Source organism: Neocloeon triangulifer, unplaced genomic scaffold, assembly GCF_031216515.1.
Source record: "Neocloeon triangulifer isolate White Clay Creek 2 clone unplaced genomic scaffold, ASM3121651v1 ptg000002l, whole genome shotgun sequence".
NCBI classification, from domain to species: Eukaryota; Metazoa; Arthropoda; class Insecta; order Ephemeroptera; family Baetidae; genus Neocloeon; species Neocloeon triangulifer.
Window position 1 is genome coordinate 1,097,335 of NW_026775545.1, and position 20,881 is coordinate 1,118,215.

The 20,881-nt window shown below is 33.6% G+C and overlaps 3 protein-coding genes across 3 annotated transcripts in view; 2 read left to right on the forward strand and 1 right to left on the reverse strand.

The window, feature by feature from the left end:
• Positions 1 to 20,881, reverse strand: part of LOC132204167 (LIM domain only protein 3-like) — a 155,209-nt gene that overhangs the window by 104,994 nt on the left and 29,334 nt on the right. The window lies entirely within an intron of this gene.
• On the forward strand, positions 2,860 to 3,525 carry LOC132205201 (uncharacterized protein DDB_G0271670-like). Its single transcript, XM_059634140.1, has one exon. It carries the CDS (start codon positions 2,860 to 2,862, stop codon positions 3,523 to 3,525), a length of 666 nt encoding a protein of 221 aa, XP_059490123.1.
• Positions 4,827 to 6,092, forward strand: LOC132204996 (protein catecholamines up-like). The gene is made up of 2 exons (XM_059633793.1): positions 4,827 to 5,115; positions 5,587 to 6,092. The coding sequence occupies exons 1-2, from the start codon at positions 4,974 to 4,976 to the stop codon at positions 5,973 to 5,975; spliced, it is 531 nt and encodes a 176-aa protein (XP_059489776.1). The 5' UTR covers positions 4,827 to 4,973; the 3' UTR covers positions 5,976 to 6,092.

Genomic DNA, 20,881 nt, shown 5'->3' on the forward strand with positions numbered 1-20,881 from the left:
AATTTCACGGGCTACATTTTTTGCATTTGCTAAAAAAATATCAAAAATACGCTTCTTTGAGAAAAATGACCTCAAAAACTAAAAATGCATTTTAATGACCTTGACCTTTGACCTAGGGCAATTTGGTCAACAGCAAAATTGTTCAGAATAAAAAGTTACCTACTGGAATGAAAACCAAATTGCTCTAAAACTAAGAGGAGCAAAGATATAAGCATTTTTGAGTTTTTCAAAAAACCCGAATATTTCAAAAAGTAATAAATATTTTGGTCTAAAAATTTGGTCAAAGTAGTTTCTCATCAACCCTAACAACATATCTAAAAATCAGAGTGGTGCTCTTAACAAAAAAAATCTGTCCAATTTATCTTAAATCATTCGTGAACGGCCCCAAGAACAATTTAATAAATTCCAAAATTGCATAATATAGAGTGTGATGAAACATTTGGTCAAATAATCAAAAATTTTAGATACATTATTTATAATAACAAATGGGGCAACGTAAATTACAAAATAAAAAATTACTTTACCTTTGTTGATGCAGTTCTTCCTTTTTTTATAAATTTCTGCCTAATTTTTTTTATTATTAATTTCGCACTCTCAGTAAACATGTTGGGTTAAAGCACAATCATTCTGAGCGATCTAATACCAGTTTATTTGTTTTATTAGCTTAAGCCCATAGTTTCAAAGCGTTATATGCAATGAACATTTTTTGATTGTTCTTGTGATTTGATAGTTTCATGATTTCTTTTTTTTAATTTCAAAATCAGTGAGTATATTGATTGAATTTGGAATTCAAATTTTGGACACAAATTTGCAATTTCAATGACGATAATGTACTTTAATTAAGTACCTGACAATAGAGCAGTTAAACAATTATGTACCGGTTACCTTATTTATGAATTTTTCGTTCTATGAGAGAATAAAGAAGATAAAGATTTAATTGCTGACCAAATGTTTTGCTAACATTTTTACATTATTTTCGTTACTTTGTTCCAATATGTTGTGCGTGTGGTGGAAATATCATGTAATTCTGAACGTTAAATCCAATATTTGCATCTGCAAAAATTGATGATCAAGTCAGCTGTCGATTTTGGATGAGGTTTTGAGACACTTGTGCGAAAGGCTAAGCAATTATTTGCTGAATGGCTCAATTGTTCAAGGTGGAAGGAACATATTTTTGTAATTTAAATTATTCTCGCCGAGCGAGGCGCCGTGTAAACAAAGCTTGGTATAATTTGGAGAGGAGCGTTTTGAGATCCCGCTCTCTTTATTCGCTCTCTGAGCGCGCGCAAGAAAATCTTTTCAGAATAAATTACCGAGCTGAAACAAGTTTTCCATAAAGTCGGTAGCTTTAACTGCCGAGACTGTTGTGTATGTTTAAGAAGGGGGTGGCACCGTTTAAGCGGCCGTGTGTACTTTCCGAGTTAAAGACACGGGCAGGATGCTGGATTGCGCGCAGATGGTGCCTCGCCATGAACAGCAATGCAAAACTTTCCTCTCTCTCTCTCTCGTCTCGCGCTGCGAAAACATTTGAGTTAAAAAGTTTGGTTTCAATGCTGATAAGAAGCTGCTATGCAAATGACTTCTTAAAACACTGCCTGCCTCTCTCTTATTATTGCAGCGGCGTATCTATTAGCGACGGCTGGCGCGCATTAAAATAATGCCACTTGACGGAAAACATTATGCAAAGGAGCTCGGCAAGGCAAATTTTCCGGCAGACGCATCTTTAGGGGGCACCTGATGCTGACAATCAGTTGCATACATTTGAAAAATGAGATTTTGAGGATAAATAATCCAAGAAAAGCATAAAAATGCCTTATTTAAGAGTACGTAGGATATAAATTTGGCCGCAAAAAAGTTATATTCCGTTTCTCAAAAACGTGCAATATTATTTGTGAATATCGCATTCAATTTTGACTTCAATTTCTACATTTATTTATCAAAGTATTATATTTGAAACTTTTTTGGAGGTAATGATGTCTTTTTGAAATATTAAAATATTTTAATGTTATCAAAATCAGCAAATCGTTAATAAAATATTTTAAATTTATATACAAAAAGCAAAAATCCGATGAAAAATTAATTATAAAATGCATATTATGGAATTTCAAATGGAAATAATAAATTATTGGTTCATTTTTCTCACTCAAATGTAATGGGGGATATTTATACGCTTATTGTCAGTTAGTTGTAAAGGAATTTTTTCATTGGGTTCATGAACAAGGGCAGCTTATTGAAATTGTTGGTGCTAATTTAGCTTGTGAATGAATATCTCCCAATTCTTTTTATTTAAATGAACTTCATGAAAAGTAAAATGAAACGGAGCAGATGAAGAAACGAGATAACAATTGCTCGTTAATGGATATTAATTTGATTTTTCATTGTTCATTCTGTGAATATTTATATATATTTTTTTTAAATTAATTCTTTTAATTTAGGATTGATTTTATTATTTAAAATCATAATTATAATATAAAGGTCGTAAAAACGTAAAAAGAATACTTAAATTTTGTTTTAAATTTAGAAAAAATGATATTATTTTGTAAAACATTATTAATTATTAAATATTAAGTTTTTATTTGCATAGTAAAATTTTTAAAAATATACATATGTTATAAATCTATAATATACTGTATGGTAGAAACTATTTAAATTGAATAGGTTGTTATCTAAAAAAAAAAAAACTAGTTCTGATATCGATATGTTACCGCGCTGAATCTGCTTAAAAGATAATAAAATGTCAACTTGTGAAATGTCCAACGCCCGTTGCGATAACATTGCTGCTTTGGCTTTATCAGAGTACAGGTAAAGCACTAAAAACCCAAAGTGAACCAAACTTTGTTTATAAAATTGTCTGACAAAATGGAATTGCGACACCCGGAACACGCACCAGTAGTGACGAAAGTGAGCGAATCGAAAACCACCAGGGCGAGGAGAGACTCCGGAAGTAGCAGCAGTAGCAGTGATGAGGAAAAAAAGCCAAAAGAGAAAACCACGCAGGTCCAACTGAGCGACGCCTTCAAGAACCTGAGTACCCAGGAAGGGAGCAAAAGTTTTTCTTCGTCCTCCGCGTCTCACCAGGAATTCAAAAGTTTCTCCAGTTCTTCCGGCAGCTCCCAGTTCCTCGGCCGGAAGGTCGAGTCCAGTTTCCAGAGCAGCAGCACCACTTCCGGAGTCAAAATGACGCAAAGGGTGGTCACCTTGACCTCAAGCAGCTCCAGCAAGTCCTCCTCGTCCAGCACCACCAGGGAAGAGCATTTCGTCTCGAGCTCAGGGGGCGAACGTCAGGAGATGCGGAAATTGGAAAATTGGTGCGGAACAGGGATAACGGGCGAGCAATTGCTGAAGCAGGAAAAACTGGAGGCTGAGGTGAAGAAGGAGATCGTCTCCGAGGGCAAGAAGAAAAAGAAAAGGGAGGTTGTCGGGCAGAATGTTGGAGCAGGTTTCGACAGGATTAAGTCCACAATCAAGAAGCCCGGTTCTTCAGGAAGTAGCTCATCCTCTGAAAGTGATGATGAAAAGAAATAATTCAGAGATTTTTGTGGAATTATAATTTTTATACAATGTTTTATGTTTTTATATGAAAACTAATTACCAGGATTTTAAATGGAATATTTAATCTCCCTATAATTACAGTTGAATGTAAATTATATACTGAAAACCATGATGGGTTTCATTAATATTTATACGTGAAAATTGTTTCTTTTTTAATAAAGACTCCGCTCGCTGACAAAAAAATTAATAATTATGTGTTTTTTTTTAATGGTTATCCAAAATCTTAATGGCATTCAACTACCTTTTATGCTACTTCCACGTTTTTAAATCAGCCCTGTTATTAGTTTCGCATTTAATTGCTTTTTCATCTCTTAATATCAATAGAACAAAAAATATATGAAAAAATTGGATGATATTCGCGATTTCTTTACAAATAAGTTAATCGAAATATGTAAATTGAAATCTACTCAAGACCACTTTATTAGTAAAAGTAAAAATATATACTCACAAAATTAAAGACCAATTCAAGAATGATTGTACATTGTACTCCAAAAAATTATATTATTTTAGAGGGCGATCCAAAATCCTGAGTTAGCAGAGGCCGTTAAAAATGTATACTTGAGATAGTTTGGGCCAGCTTAATCTTTTGGAACCACCTTGATTATTTTTTATCTTTAGTTTTGTTCTGTGAATTTACGATTATTTAAATGGTAGCCAAAATTTTAGCTATTAAAAATAATTTAACAAATTAAAAATATTAAAGAAAATTTCCAAAGGTAAAAAAATGTGAACGGTGAAATCCAGGATATCTTTTTTTTATCCTACAAAATGCTCATGTTTTGGTAAATTTATTTTGTTTCTGTAATTTCAATAGTTTTCCACCTTAGAAATGCATGCTTTGTTGATTTTGTACATCTATTTGTATTAAGATGAATTACAAGAATTTTTTTATACATTTAAATTAAATTACAGAAATAGATAAATAAATATGTTAAAACCTTTACTGAGTTAATATTTTACTAAATAAAATTAACCGAATTAAAATTTTTTTATTAAAATATTGTGTTAAAATGATATTATTATAAAAATTATTTATGCTGCCCATATACACATTATTTAACTAAAATTTTATACTTTTCTTTTAAAAGATAAAATTAATTAAAATTATTTAATCTATCTCATTATGATTGTTCATACATATATGTTTCCCTTGGACACTTCTTTTGTACTTCACAAAAATTCTTTTTAGTGTTGCAATTCAATCGCGCTGCTGCACGGTCCCCACTCTTGATAACGGTGATTGCGTCATCACCGCGATGACTCCAACCTCGCGTCACTTATCTTACTGTACTTATTCTGGTATACCCACACCTCAAAACAGCGGTGGCTTACGCGATAAGCGACCTCGGCAGCTTTCCTTGTCGCTGGCCAAATAAAACAAAGGCGGTGCAACAGACGAATTCCACACATTTTACGCCAAAATGGACCTGCGACCTGACGGAACTCGTTTCCCTGCACCTGGCCACCCGCCGATGGTGCCTCCAGTTGTCCATCAAATGCCATCGGCGCCCGTGGGATTCACAGCTGTCCCTGGGCATCCGATCGGCGCACCCTACCCTACAGGTATGTGAACAAAAGTCCATTAAAGCCCTTAACTAAAGTTCTCAATTATAGTCAGTGGGAAATAAATTTAAAAAAAAGTAGTTGTCTTGTTTAATAATTTGACAGGAAACAAAAATGAACCTTGATTAGACTTATTTACAAAATTTAATAATTATGTTTCTTCTTATTATTTTAATTATATTTAAATGTTTTGTTAAAACACATAAAATTCACACGGTAACAAAATGTGAGTTGCTCTGGTGCGCTTGGCAGTCTTGTCATCACGCCAGACTCTCATAAGCAATGGCAGATAACTCCGCACTTATAATATAACCAAGTAAAATATATTAAAAAATCTATCTAAAATATCTAAATATTTTACTAACTTTTTTTAAGCAAATTTTAATGAATCGTAAAAAAATAATTAAAGAAAAACTGATTTTTTTTTGCAACTTTATAACATAACAAATAAAAATTAACTTTAAATTGCAGGTATTCCTCAGGTCGCCGTTGCAGGGCAGCACGGAGCTTTCGCCGCAACTTCAGTCCACGGACACTCGCATAGCCACGGACACCATCACGACAGCCACCACGGACACTCGCATGGACACTCTCATGGAGCGGCCATTGGGACGGCCGTAGGAGTGGGGGCTGTGATTGGGGCTGTTTGTGCCCACTGCGGAGGAACGACCAAAACTTGCAAGAAATTCAAGAAGCAAGTCAAGGAGCTGAAGAAACACCACAAGCATGGACATGGACACGTTCACGGGCCGGGTCACGTGCATGGACACAAGAAGCACAAGAAAGACAAGAAGCACGGACATAAGAAGTCCGGCTCTTCGTCCAGCAGCAGCAGCTCGTCCAGCAGCGACTCGGATTAAATATTTATAGTTTTAGTTATAATTTTGTTTATTTCATTGAAATATGCGATCAAAATATATTTTTGGTGATTTTTGAATTAGCTTCTTGCAGAAAAATAAATATAATCAAAGTCCGTTACAATTTGAGTTAAATTTATTTCTCGCGCCCATTAGTGCGTAAAATTTAATTACACAGAAAAGCGAAGAGCTTGAAATAACGGCCTGCTTATCTGTTCTTAATCTTTGTCACTAGATTTATAATTAAGGAAATTAAGTGCGGGGTGCAAAATCTTATTTCTCCTTCACTGGCTGCGTTTTAAGACAAGTCAAGAGTTCTTTATTTCCTCTGCGGAAAGGCGGCTCGGCTGAGCCGCGAGGGTAATTATGGTAATTAAATTGATTAAAAAATCTGGAGTCGCTCTCAAGATTTAGGAAGTGGGAGGAAATGAGCTGTATTTTGCGTGGTACGCTTCGTAAAATACCAGCTAAAATAAAAAATTAACGATTTTTATTTTAAAGTTTGTTCGAACTTATTATTATTACCAATTATTGGAATTATGCTTGTGCAATTAAATTAATCACTATTTATTCTTAAAAAATTTGGTGAAAAATGTATTAAATAGATATGTATGAAATTTTTGGCAACCATTGTAAACTTTTTGGAATTTTCTAGTCTAGCTCGAGTTTATTTTGCTTCACTAGCCAATCATTTTTCTGATACATACAAAGTTGTGAATCATGAACATAAATTAATAATTTTTCACAAATAAAACTTATACACCAAATGAAAGTGAAAATTTTTATTGTATATCAAATCAAAATTAAATTATTCCATCCCTAAATTTTTAAATCTAAATGTTTGTTAAGAAATACATATTTTTTTCAATAAAAAAAAAACAGGCCAAATTTTGAATTTAAATTTGTGTAATTCAAAATTTTATTAATGTTGACGTTGACCATACTTTCAAGTTGACCCTAAAAATAATCATAACTGTGTATGGCCAACGAAGGTGTTGACGAAATTGCAATATTTCTAATGACTGTCGCTTTGTGTTAATATTAAAGACGCACAACAAAGAATTAGCAGCTGCTCGTTGTCGTCGTCGTTTTTGCTCTGGGCCGCTGCTTTTTGTTATGCCAAGGGTGTTGTGTGTGTGTTTGCAGGGATGCGCGCCGCCATCGCTCCCCGCGCGTGTATTATTTTGATGTAATTGCGAGCACTTAGGTATATTACTGTTTACACGCAGTAATTTGAAGCACATGAGGGATGTCAGAGACTCTGTCCTTACATTTAGTAGCACCTGCTATCATTACACTAATTGCTGCTGCCAGTTACGCCATTTATAACTCGGCTTCTCTCACAGAGCAGCTCTGCTACGTCTTTCCTCCCTGCCAAGAAAAATGAGTGTTTACGCTGCATGCATGCGTGGCCGTCCGTCTTGCTTAATTATTTAAACGGCATTTTCTCTCTCTCTGCAGTGGGAATATTTAATAGCTCCGTGGTTTTAATGCCTTTTGTGTCTCGCTCTGCCTGAAATATTATTGTGTTGATCCGCAAGGGAGGAAGGGAGGGCGATTCAAAGCCCTTGAGCTTAGCCAGTGGCTAGAATGCCATTTTTGAAAAGAAATTTAAAATTTGAAAATATGTATCTTCTTTTCAATCCAATCATTAAGCTGATAAAAAAAGGCGACATTTTCAGCTCAAATTTAATATAATATTTCTTGGACAGTTCCTTGAAAGAAAGAAAAAAAGAATTACCTAAAGTCACGTTTTCTCTCACGTCTTTATTTTTTAAGCCATGTTCAAATGGCACTGATTTCAAATAAAAATTCACGATAATTATTTAATCCACGCATTAAGAAATAAATAATATCTTAAAGTCATTTTAGTCATGCTGAAATCTTCTCTTTTTTAATAAAAATTGTTCTCAAGTTTATATAAAACAAACTTCTAGTTGAAAATATTGAAACTCATTAATTATACGTATTATTATTACATTAAATTGCAGAGTAATGGCATGCATAATTATGCACAAAATGCTGCAATTAAATATTTAAAAAATTTAATAATTCATAATTAAATAATACAATATAAGTGAGAATTTTGACAAACTAAATAAAATACGTAGATAGTTAGACACTAGAAATTTAATTGTAAAAACGAGCTTCATTAATTATTTTAAAACAAGATCATTTTGTTTTGTTTAATTATTTATTTAATACTTATTATGGGGGTGTTGTATACATAGTTTTATGATCTACTTAACGTTGAAAGCATTATTGCATAATTATGTTCAAACAGAGCCTCAATTGACAAGTCTTGATAGGAAATATATCATTTTTCAACTAAATAGTGAAAATTTTCATTATTTGAATTATAACTTTATTTTTCACCAATGAAATGTGTTTTTAAGCATGCAAACATTCCCGATTTTAATGTTAATTATAAATTTCGATCCAAACAAATCATGATAAAAACCAGTCGTTTCATTTTACAAACGCCCGCAGCAGAAAAGTGAGCGATGCAACGAGAGCCATGTTTGTCATACGCGTGCGAAACATCGAACATATATTTATGATCCCCACGTGATTTATAAATTTATTTCAAAATTATATTGACCCCGGCTGCTTTCTCTCTCGCTGTGTTATTGGAAGAACAACGTATTTACATAAAACATCATTTGTTATTGTTGTTATGCATGCAAATTTAATCAGCGCGCCGCTGTTTGCATTCAAAATAGAGCAATTATTTTTCATACAAACACGATATTTGAGCGAGTTATGGAAATTTCGTTGAGCGTGTCGCGCGCAGAAAAATCTAAATTAGGCATCAGAGAGGCGTGCGGCCGCGCATTTTACAGCTCGGTGATCGGCCAACCCCGCAGTTTTGTTTTATTGGAATCAGAGAAACCGGCTCGCGGCCCCCGCGATCATTTACTATGGGAATCCACATAATCTAATTAATTTTGTTCAATTTAACTACAAGTTGGAGAAAAGCGTGTTATTAGTATTGCCGTTTATTTGTCCACATTATTAAAATATATTTTTTATCAATCAATTGTTGAAAAGTTAAATTAATTTAAAATTAAGTTGCCGTTTTGTCCAAAAATTCATTTTTTTTTTTTTTTCGAATAAATTGTTTTCAACAATTGGATGCAAACAATGTGATGTAGCAATTTGGACAAATAATCAACATTATTAATTTAAAAAAAAAAATTAATTGGATTTTGTTTCAGAAAAAAATTGCACCACTACCAGCAAGAATTTTGGTAAAACTTCCAAAATGACCCTATTCGCCGCATAGTGCACATTGGTTTCATATAAAATTTGTTTTAAAAATAATATAAGAAAGAAACAATCAATTCTATAAACATTTAACACGCATACGTATTGTTAAACATTTATTCATACATAATATACGTATCTTCAATAAAATATAAACTTGTCTCTCAAAACACAAATATTGGGTCCAATTTTCAATGTTTCTGTCTGAATTTCCGTTTTTATTAGGATGTAGATTAAATAAAAATAATTCTCATGTCAAAACCACCTATGATGTTAGCAACAGAAATTTGAGTCTTTCATTTTTTTAACACATAAACCAGCAACGGAAAATTTCTAAGATTTTTCTTGAATGCAGGGTTTCTGAGCATGAGCATTTTCGTCTGCTCAACTAGTTTTGCTCATGAGCATGCTCAATTTTTGGGTGCTCAACTTTGTCTGCTCATGAGCATGCTCACTTTTCGGGTGCTCAACTACGTCTGCTCATGAGCATGCTCACTTTTTGGGTGCTCAACTTAGTCTGCTCATGAGCATGCTCACCTCGGAGGGTGCTCAATTGCATTTGCTCATGAGCATGCTCACTTTCAGGGTGCTCACTTGCATGTGCTCAATGCTCTTGCTCAATGGACCTTTGCTCAAGGCTGCTCATGAGCAAATTTTGCTCAATCTTGCTCATGCTCAATTTATATGAGGAGACCAAAAATATCATAAAATTAAAACAATAAAATAATAAGCGAATTATTAAATGATTGATCTAATTTGACTTTAATTATGATTTTAAAGGTTGTATTTAAATCCAAAATTAAATAGAGAAAATTAAAATTTTAAATAGTCAAATGTATAATAAGTAAAATGGGGAATGTTTTATCTTTTTCTAGTCGCAACGTAATTAATTTGTAATTGGCTCTAAATACTTGGATTATTTGGTCCATTGAAAAGGAAGGAATGCCAGGAGCACATAATAATAAAGGTGGTTGAGCGGAACTAGTAGAGGACTAGAGGGGAAGCCGGGAGAGGGTGGCTGCGGCAAGCGGTGCGGCGGCTGAAGGCCACTGAAGTTTTTAAGGGTATGGGGAAAATGTATTGGAGACGATACATAAGCGCCTTACGCTGGAGTTTCTTGGTCTCACTATGAATTTATGATCTCCTATTTATTGCAGCGACGAAAATACATAGGAGCAGATGAAGATATTATTGAGCAAACAGTTCTGCTCATGAGCATGCTCAAATTTTGGGTGCTCAACTTTGTCTGCTCATGAGCATGCTCACTTTTTGGGTGCTCAACTACATCTGCTCATGAGCATGCTCACTTTCCGGGTGCTCAACTTAGTCTGCTCATGAGCATGCTCACCTTGGAGGGTGCTCAATCGCATTTGCTCATGAGCATGCTCACTTGCAGGGTGCTCACTTGCATGTGCTCAATGCTCATGCTCAAGATACCCTTGCTCAACGCTGCTCATGAGCAAAATTTTGCTCAACCTTGCTCATGAGCAGCTCATGCTCAGATTCCCTGCTTGAATGACGTTTTCCACATTTCACTGAATTCTCTATTAATTTATTTTACATTTGATTTAATTAATAATTAAAAAGAGTGAAACGATTAAATTTACATTTTCATCTTGAATAAATACAGTGAACGATATTAATTAATTATTGAACAAAATTTAGATTATAGTTTGCGACTTTAGAATCTGCGAACCGTCGAAATGTCCATTACAAAGTCAGAGAGGCACACAAAATACACGCACCCAAATGTTAGGGCAGAGGAGTATAGCAAGAGGTATGCAGACAACAATGTGGAATTATTCAACACAGCTTTGTATATTATTTGCATTCTGAATAAATGGCGCAGCGGCGGCGTCACCCGAATTACGCCACTTGTGTTTAATGTATCGTGCGGTCAGTGTGCGCGTCCTCGGGGGTGAACAACCCCACAGTGCACTCTCTTTGTGCCGCTCCTTCAGACATGCCGAAAGCACCACAATAGAGAGCCTTTTGATGTGCAGTTTCGGCTCATATTTCTACTCCGAATAAATAATTCAGCCTTGAATTTCACGAGACGCGACCGGCCGGCATGCAACCCGCTCGACCCGACCGTGCTGCGTGGTGCATACTCTGGCCTACGAATTTTTGCGGCGAGGTGGGACATTCATACACACACAATGGTGAAAAGCCTATTTTTTGATAAGGGGAATTTCTGTGCTTATAATTTAGTTTAAAAAAAGTCCCAGTGTAGAGATTTAAAAAAAAAATATATTAATAAAATTGTTTTTGACCATAAATTGTTATTTTTATTTTCTTTTGAAAGAAAATTTAAAAATTAAGGTTATTGTTATTTCAAATTTTGTAAGCGTTGATTTACCGAAACAAATTTGCAGGAGTTTGTACTGTAATTTTATCCACCAATAAGTAAAAGTTAATAATTTTCTGCAAAAAAATTCGAACCTTTAAATTTGAAAACAGGTCAGCATAGTTCAGTAATTAATTTCAAAAAGGCTTGTTTTTTTTTTAATAATTCCGTATTTTCCCTGTACATTTTTCACATATTATTATTTTGAATCTTAAATGATTTTATGACACTTCATTTTTATAATATATGTTAATTTAAAGCTATAAGGTACTCTCTTTTTTATTATAAAATATGTTTTTAACATGCATAAAATTTTTACAGAAAATTATTCAGCCATAAAATACAGAAATAATTTAAAACCAGTTATTATGATCTATCATGATATTAATGTACAGTATATAATATTATGATTTTATATGCAATAAAAAAAATGTAATTCTCTACTAGATTGGACACTATAAATTTTTAAATAACCAAAAACATAAGTTATGTTTTAATTTGTATTAACAAAAATGATCTCTTTTCATTTTCAATCATTGTTGTCAGTCAAAAATATGCAGGAACTGGCATGAGCTTATGTGTATTAGGGGAAAGCATACACACTATGTTTTCTAAGGGGGGTGGTGCGCGCTCTCATTAACATAGAATATTTATCGCGGATATCGGCGCGCGGCGTGTGTTTTGTATAATACGTCTATCATAATTTAATGGCGTGCAATAACCAAACACACACGGTGTGCAGCAGTGTTGGTTGTTGTCCGTTTATTAGAACCATCACTCGCGCCTTGTTTTATAATTGAATATTCATAATATTGTTATTTGCACAAACACGCCGCCTGTTCACATACAGGCTGGACTGGCATAAATTCGCCGCGGGAGAGAGCACGCGAAAATCTATCGATAAATTCCGCGAGGCAGAAATTGTAAATTGCTGATATTGAATGGGGGAAATGGCATTTTAGAGGGTAATAGAGTTGACACGAACTACACAAACTAAAATTTGTGTTTTGGAAAAATTATTGACTACTATCAAACGGTGGTGCTGAAATGTTTTCAACAGTTTAAAATAACAATAATGCTATGGATTCCCGATTGCCATAAAAACTTCTATTATGGCTCAGAGCCTGAGCAAATAACGAACAGGCCACAGTCCTCAAATTTACGAGGAATTAAAAAATTACTTCAGGACAGTAAAAATAGTTTTAAATAATTAAGACTTTCAAATTTGACACTTCTGATTGAATAAAAAAAGAAAAGAACCTAGAAATGGTTTTACTAAAAACACTAAATAAGTCAACGGTTGGGGAAAAATGTTTTTTTCGTATATTTGTGTTGGCTACACTGCCAAAAGTTGAATAATTTATTATAAGATTCTTTTGATTCTATAGATTTATGTGATCCCTGATAAATCGTTAAATGGACCGGAAAGCCTGAGCAAATATCGAACAGAGGCAACAAACCTCAAATTTAAGCAGAATTAAAAAAATTACTTCAGGACAATAAAAAGTTGTTTTAAATAATTTAGACTTTCAAATTTGACACTTCTGATTGAATAAAAAAAGAAAAGAACCTAGAAATCTTTATGCTAAAAACTCTAAAGAAGTCAACGGTTGGGTAAAATGTTTTTTTCTCATATTTGTGTTGGCCATACTGCCAAAAGTTCAATAATTTAATATAAGATTCTTTTGATTCTATAGATTTTTGTGATCCCTGATAAATCGTTAAATGGACCGGAAAGCCTGAGCAAATATCGAACAGAGGCAACAAACCTCAAATTTAAGCAGAATTAAAATAAATTACTTCAGGACAATAAAAAGTTGTTTTAAATAATTTAGACTTTCAAATTTGACTCTTCTGATTGAATAATAAATGAAAAGAACCTAGAAATCTTTATACTAAAAACACTAAATAAGTCAACGGTTGGGGAAAAATGTTTTTTTCGTATATTTGTGTTGGCTACACTGCCAAAATTTCAACATTTTATTATAAGATTATTTTGATTCTATAGATTTTTGTGATCCCTGAAAAATCGCTAAATGGACCGGAAAGCCTGAGCAAATAACGAACAGAGGCAACAAACCTCAAATTTAAGCGGAATTAAAAAAATTACTTCAGGACAATAAAAAATAGTTTTAAATAATTAAGACTTTCAAATTTGACACTTCTGATTGAATAAAAAATTAAAAGAACATAGAAATCTTTATACTAAAAACACTAAATAAGTCAACGGTTGGGGAAAAATGTTTTTTTTCGTATATTAGTGTTGGCTACACTGCCAAAAGTTCAATAATTTATTATAAGATTCTTTTGATTCTATAGATTTTTGTGATCCCTGAAAAATCGTTAAATGGACCCGAAAGCCTCAGCAAATAACGAACAGAGGCAACAAACCTCAAATTTAAGCGGAATTAAAAAAATTACTTCAGGACAATAAAACATAGTTTTAAATAATTAAGACTTTCAAATATGACACTTCTGATTGAATAAAAAATGAAAAGAACCTAGAAATCTTTATACTAAAAACTCTAAAGAAGTCAACGGTTGGGGAAAATGTTTTTTTCTCATATTTGTGTTGGCCATACTGCCAAAAGTTCAATAATTTAATATAAGATTCTTTTGATTCTATAGATTTTTGTGATCCCTGAAAAATCGTTAAATGGACCGGAAAGCCTGAGCAAATATCAAACAGAGGCAACAAACCTCAAATTTAAGCAGAATTAAAAAAAATTACTTCAGGAAAATAAAAAATTGTTTTAAATAATTTAGACTTTCAAATTTGACTCTTCTGATTGAATAATAAATTAAAAGAACCAAGAAATCTTTATACTAAAAACACTAAATAAGTCAACGGTTGGGGAAAAATGTTTTTTTCGTATATTTGTGTTGGCTACACTGCCAAAAGTTCAATAATTTAATATAAGATTCTTTTGATTCTATAGATTTTTGTGATCCCTGAAAAATCGTTAAATGGACCAGAAAGCCTGAGCAAATAACGAACAGAGGCAACAAACCTCAAATTTAAGCGGAATTAAAAAAATTACTTCAGGACAATAAAAAATAGTTTTAAATAATTAAGACTTTCAAATTTGACACTTATGATTGAATAAAAAAAGAAAAGAACCTAGAAATCTTTTTACTAAAAACACTAAATAAGTCAACGGTTGGGGAAAAATGTTTTTTTATTGTGTTTTTGTTGGCTATACTGCGATAATTTGAATAATTTACTATAAACTATAAGCTTCTGTTGATCCTATAGATTTTTGTGATCATTGATAAATTGTTAATTGGAGCCGAAAGGCTGAGCAAAAAACAAACAGGCTAGAAACCTCAAATTTACGCGGAATTAAAAAATTACTTGAGGATAATAAAATAAAAATTGTTTTAAGTAATTAAGACTTTCACATTTGATTGAATAGAACAAGAAACGAACCTAGAAATCTTTTTACTAAAATACACTAAAGCAGTCAACGGTTGGGAAAAAAATGTTTTTTTTTTTCTCAATTTTGTTAATTATTATGAACGAAATTATTTCTTGAATATTACAATCTTTGATATTGAAATTAGACGAGTATGGTACAAACAAAAACTGATAATTTATTTTTATTTTAGTTATTTTTAGCACTAAAAAAAGTTTACACTCAGGCCTAAGGGCTTAAACCCGGGCTTTTGAAGATAGTTGAAGATGCTGAATATAAGATTATGAAAATTGACGTGAAAAAGTTTCTTTATTTTGAGGCATAAATTTATATGAGAGGGAGGAGAAAAGCCTCAAGAGTATTGCCGCTGTGCCTTCGCCGACTGGCGTGCATAAAGAGAGTTTCTGCGTTGTTTTGCAAAGCGCAACGCTTGACATGGATCTTTACTTAGCCACACTATTTCATTGAAAAAGCGGAGAATCGGTCCGATGCTGAGTGCGCCTAATGCACTGCCGAGAGTATGCGAAAGAAGGGAAATACATTTGAGAGAGCGAGCGAATCAATATTCATAATGAGTGCGCGCCGCCTTTCCGAAAGAATAGTCGAATGGAATCAGGTGCATTAGCGTTAATGGAGAGCCCGTCTGTCACACATACACTTATCGCAGGCACTTTGCTTCACTACCCCTTTCTCTGTTAATAGCCCAATGCTGAATGTCAGAGAATTGCAATTTTTGTTTCTTGCGATATATTTTGAATTTGACGCGAAAAGCAAAATAAACCTACAAGTTAAATATTGAATTATAATTATCTTATTCTTGGCAAAATTTCAGCCTGTATTTTTCTTTAATTATCATGGTATTATGAGAGAGTCTTGTTGGAAAAATCAAAGATATCCATAAAAAAAACTGCTTAGAACTAAGCTAAATAGTTTACTAATATGTTTATTTTTTGCAAACTATTTTAGAGTTTAACTTAAAAAAAATGTTAAATTTTTTATTTTCTAAATTGTGTATCACCTTTTTTAGTTTCTTTATTTTTATTACATTTACATAATATTTTAAAATTAATCAAAATAAATTTATTATTTGTTTAATCTTATGACCGTAAATGATGTATTTGATGAGTTTTTCTTGATTTAAGTACAACATATTTGAAATTGTAAAATACACATAAATTGAATCTGTTAGCAGAATGTTTTCAATATTAAATTTTTGGTAGACCATACCAGTGATTCCTGGATGGGCTGGATGTCGTCTAACTTTTTACATTTTGCCAATAAATATCTTCAATTTGAAAAAAAAGCATGAAATTAAAACTGAAAACATTTCATGCTAGACGTACAAATTATAATATAAATAGGCAAGTATCTGAAAATTGAAATGCATCAGAAATATTGGTGTTTTCCAAATTTGAGTTTTCAATTATTATTATGTGCTTATATTATGAAGTTACAATAAAATAAATTTTATCCAACTTTTTTAATCAATTTAAAAACTCAGCCAGCAAGATTCATGACGCTCAGTTATAAACAAGTGAAACAATTCAATTGCAACACAAGAAGGAATTAATGTATTAAACGATACATGATATTTTAAAAGGAATGTGCAACAAGCGATTATTAATTTCACACCTAATTAAGGTTCCGTCGGAGAATTTTTATTTTTATCTTTTTATCGCTCATTTGAAATTTAACATGGTAATTTTGTAAAAATCGTTTGTGTTTATTCTTTCATTTTTCGCATTTTTTTCGCATCAGTAATTTAAAAGGATGAAAATTAAGAATTTAATTTATTAGGTCGTGAGGGCATTGGAATGCTTTGTGATTTAAATATGTACCCCGCGGCCAGAAAGGGTCTCTCCCTCTCCTCCCTTTTCCGCAGCTCGACAAAGCAGTGGTGCGGGACGACGGGCGCCGGCTGAGTGATTCAAAACAAATGGTATTAATAAGCTGATCATACTTTGTTCTGCGACGTCAAAGTGCGACTAGGTTTTGCTTTTAGACGTCGCTTGAGGGAACAGGAATTAGCAATAAGGTTCAATTACCGGCCTAATGTAAAACCTTAACCCACTCAACACTGGCTCTCTCGGAGAGAGAGTGAGTGCTCTGCTGTAAAAGTTTTTCTTTTTGTTTCTCCTCTCGCACTCTCATGTGGTTTCCGGACATTTCTGCCGGCCCCGGGATAAATGGACATGCATTACCTACGAAAAAGAGCACTCTTTTAATCAGCGAGTGCCGAGAGCTTTTGCATTTTAAACTTTCTTCTCCCGCCGCCGAGAGAGAGAGAGAGAGAATGACGCCGCTACATCAACAAGCTTTTTACTTCCAATCCTCAAGCGGCCCCAAAGTTGGCCTTTTCCAGCACGCGACGCTTTCCGCCTCTTTGGTCCGACTACCGATTCTGAATATATCCTAATTTACATTTTTTTTTTGCACCAAAATTATTATTGTTGTCCCTGAAGAGCGACGCGTCTTCTTCTTCTTTTTGCGCGGCTTGTGCGCGATTACAATAAAAAGTCTCCTTAATCCCGGCCCTTTTTATTTCCGCCATTAGCCCCGCTGCCGGGAATAAAGGGAGGAAAAAACAGCGCTCAGGGAAAGAGCTTTAAAAGCACAGAGATCTGCTCTCTTGCTACGGAGGAATGTGTATTCTTTGGGGAGAGTGACACAATTTTAAAAAAGCGGCAGCGACACTTAAAAAGTAGTATTAATGTGCGCCTCGCCTCCATTAATTCTTACTTCTCGTCTCGCATTCGACGTGTCTCCAGTGTCGTCTCTCAAAAAATTTGCAGTGCTTTTAACAACCATGATTTTCATCTCGTCGAGATCATAACCCCCGTTCTCTGGAGTAGAGACTTTGATGAAAAAAAAAATTATTCATGTATGATTATTTTCTTCTTGGTCAATAAATAAATATTAAAAAAAAAATTGAAATTGGGAAAAAAGAGAAGAAATAGTTTACAACTAGCAGATGTCTGCAAAAAAGCCCGACATCAAAAGAGACTCGGCCGCCGCGGTAAAACCCACATTAAGGAAAAAAAGAACAATATCACAAACGCTTAAAATTCTAAAATCGTAATAGGCAAAACTCAATGGTGAAGATTTTTAAATGTACTGCTATGTATTTTTTAATTTCCGCTAAATTATTTAATTTTACTTAATTTTTTCGAAGTATTGACATTACATTTTTTAATAAAATCTTTTATTTAAAATTTACATAATTTAGAATGATTTTTATTTTACGAATAAACTATTTTAAAGTTTTTTTCTATTAATAAACACGTTTTTAATTGCAATTGTTTATATCATTTTTTTTTTATTTATAATACTTTCAGTTGATTGTAATAAAGTAGAACTTCTAAAACAGCAATTTTAATAGAATGATCGTGGAATAGTGTCTTGAAGCAAATAGTAATATTTACTTTTATTAACAAAAAAGAATAAAAAAAATCATAAATATAGAGAAATATTACGGAATTATTAAATTTTTGCATGTTTTAGCTACTTTCCAAACAACCCAAAGTAAGTTACAAATTTTAAATGAATTTTATATACGTTTGAAATACTATGTGTTTACTTCTTATTTGTTTGAGTAATTGTTTTATTTTTATAATAACAACTATTTCTGTCCCTTATCAAATTTTTTGTATTTTTCTTAATGAAAAGTAGAAAGAAAAAATGTGAAGCTCGTTTGCAATCAATTAAAAATTTATTTATTCACCATTCAATACATCAATAAAAAAAACACTACATCATTCCTCAAATCAATTCAACAATGAAAAATTAAAAATAAACACTGAAAATACATACAAAATTAGTGCAAGTTTTAAAGTATGTGACAAAATGCCCTATAAATAGTTATTTCCTCTTGACAAAAATATGTAAGAAATCCAACGTTTTGATTTTTCTTGTACGCAGCCCATCAAAAATTTTAATTAAATCGATCAGGAATTTCAACACTGTGGATGAAACATCAAACAAGTGCGCAGCTCTTAGTCTATAAGCTTCTAGCAGATTAATTAATAACAAACATCTCCGCATCTGGCCAAAGTTTCGCGCGAAATTAAGTTAAAACGCATATTAATTAATGCCTTTGATCAGTGACCCGCCGCTGGAGTGGCGTTAGCCGAGCCCAACGCAAAGCCGGCGGAGCAAACACGCGCGCTCGCTCCTTCATTATAAATCCCTTAATAATAGTTTTTGTTTGCCAACTCGGTGTGTAGCAGCCGAGCACATATCGGTTAATTAGGCGGCACTAAGCTGTTGGCTGGCTGCTTTTGCTCTCCTTCCTTACACTTAATTACCCCGGCCCGGGCACAACAACACACCCTCAGGTCCAGAAAACACGGTGGACTCGAAGCCTCATTATTCATGAAGCAGCTTGTGTAATGAGCAAAACGCAATACTAAAATCTAACGCCGCGCTTATCCCGTTCTGGCCGAGTGTTGCACCCCTCCCATTATATATTATGAAATCAGGTGCGCACATGGCGGCGGCCAGAGGCAAATTGCTCCTCTTATCTCACGCTCAACTGCTTCAATTATTGTAATATTCAGAAGTTTCTCCGAGACGTCTACTTTGAGCGAGTTGGGGTGCCACCGCCGAGCCAAGGGCAAACAGCATTAAAATGGGAATTACTTCTGCAATTTACATTTCTATGCATGTTATGAAATTTCTCCTGCATATATGTGACTTTTTTTAATTGGCGGCCGGCAAAATAATATTTCTTGCGGAGAAATTCATAATTTAAATTTGATTCAAATCAATTACTAATACTTTTTTTTAATCATATGTCGCATATCATTGAATTTTAAAATAAGATGTGATTTTACCTTAATAAATAATGCCCAAAACGTTTCATAATAATTTCAGTAAAATATTTTCGTATATTAAAATAAATTATTAATTTTCCTACTTTGAAATTAAAGGATATTAAAGAAAAAAAAGATTTACTCAAATAAGGGGAAAAACGACTGACTAAGAAGGTTTGGGACGGTTTTATTATTCTGAATTTGGAGCAGCATTCCACGGTGGCTAGATACGGATCGGTACAAACGCATATTTAATTGCTAAATACATTATAATTTAGCGTGAATGGGCTGATAAACGGCCAGCAACTGCTTGTTATTCGGTCATATAATAAGGGAGGCGTTTTGGTGAGCAAATTTAATGGAATCGCGTGATGGCGAAACAGCGGTGGCAGAGCCGGCTGATTTCATTTGTGGTCATTTCCGACGCAATTTACATACAACGTAAAGAGAAGGGAATTGGCTGTTTCATGTCCAAAAGCCATGATCTGTGGCCAACGCGTTTATATTTTTATTATTTATACACATTCAGAGCCAAAGACCTGCTCATTTAATATTCAATTATATCGTCTCCATCATCTGCTATAATTTATTCAAACTGTTTTTATATTCCAGATTTTCGGAAATAAGCGCCGACGGTTGCTTTTCTTTGCATGCCGATCTCGTGATCTTTCAAAAGTAAACACGCCGCGCTGCGTTTTGTCATATTTTCGAATATTCATAAACCGAATTTAATAATGCTGCTTGTTTTCCGCCCGAATAACTCACGCGCCACCTTGACCTTTGAAAAAATGAATTTTCTTGTTGGTTGTGGTTTTTAGTTGGAAGCGACGAAAGAGCAAAATCAATCACGATAACGACGACCGCAGTTTCCTCATCATTTTAATGAAGGTTCGTTATCACGCTGGGTGACACACGTTCGTAATCAGAAGCAAAAATTGAATGAATGCCAGCCACTGTGGAGCAATACCCGATTGATCCACGCAGACGATCCGCTACCGACCGCAAAATTAATTGATGATTGCTCGTCCTGTCACTCAACTACTTGCATATATTGAGCAAAAACTTGCA

What these genes read in the sequence shown, in the direction of transcription:
- LOC132205201 (XM_059634140.1), top strand. Translation starts at nt 2,860, where the DNA reads ATGGAATTGCGACACCCGGAACACGCACCAGTAGTGACGAAAGTGAGC.
- LOC132204996 (XM_059633793.1), top strand. Translation starts at nt 4,974, where the DNA reads ATGGACCTGCGACCTGACGGAACTCGTTTCCCTGCACCTGGCCACCCG. An exon ending in CGGCGCACCCTACCCTACAG is followed by an intron (nt 5,116 to 5,586) that starts GTATGTGAACAA and finishes TTTAAATTGCAG; the next exon opens with GTATTCCTCAGGTCGCCGTT.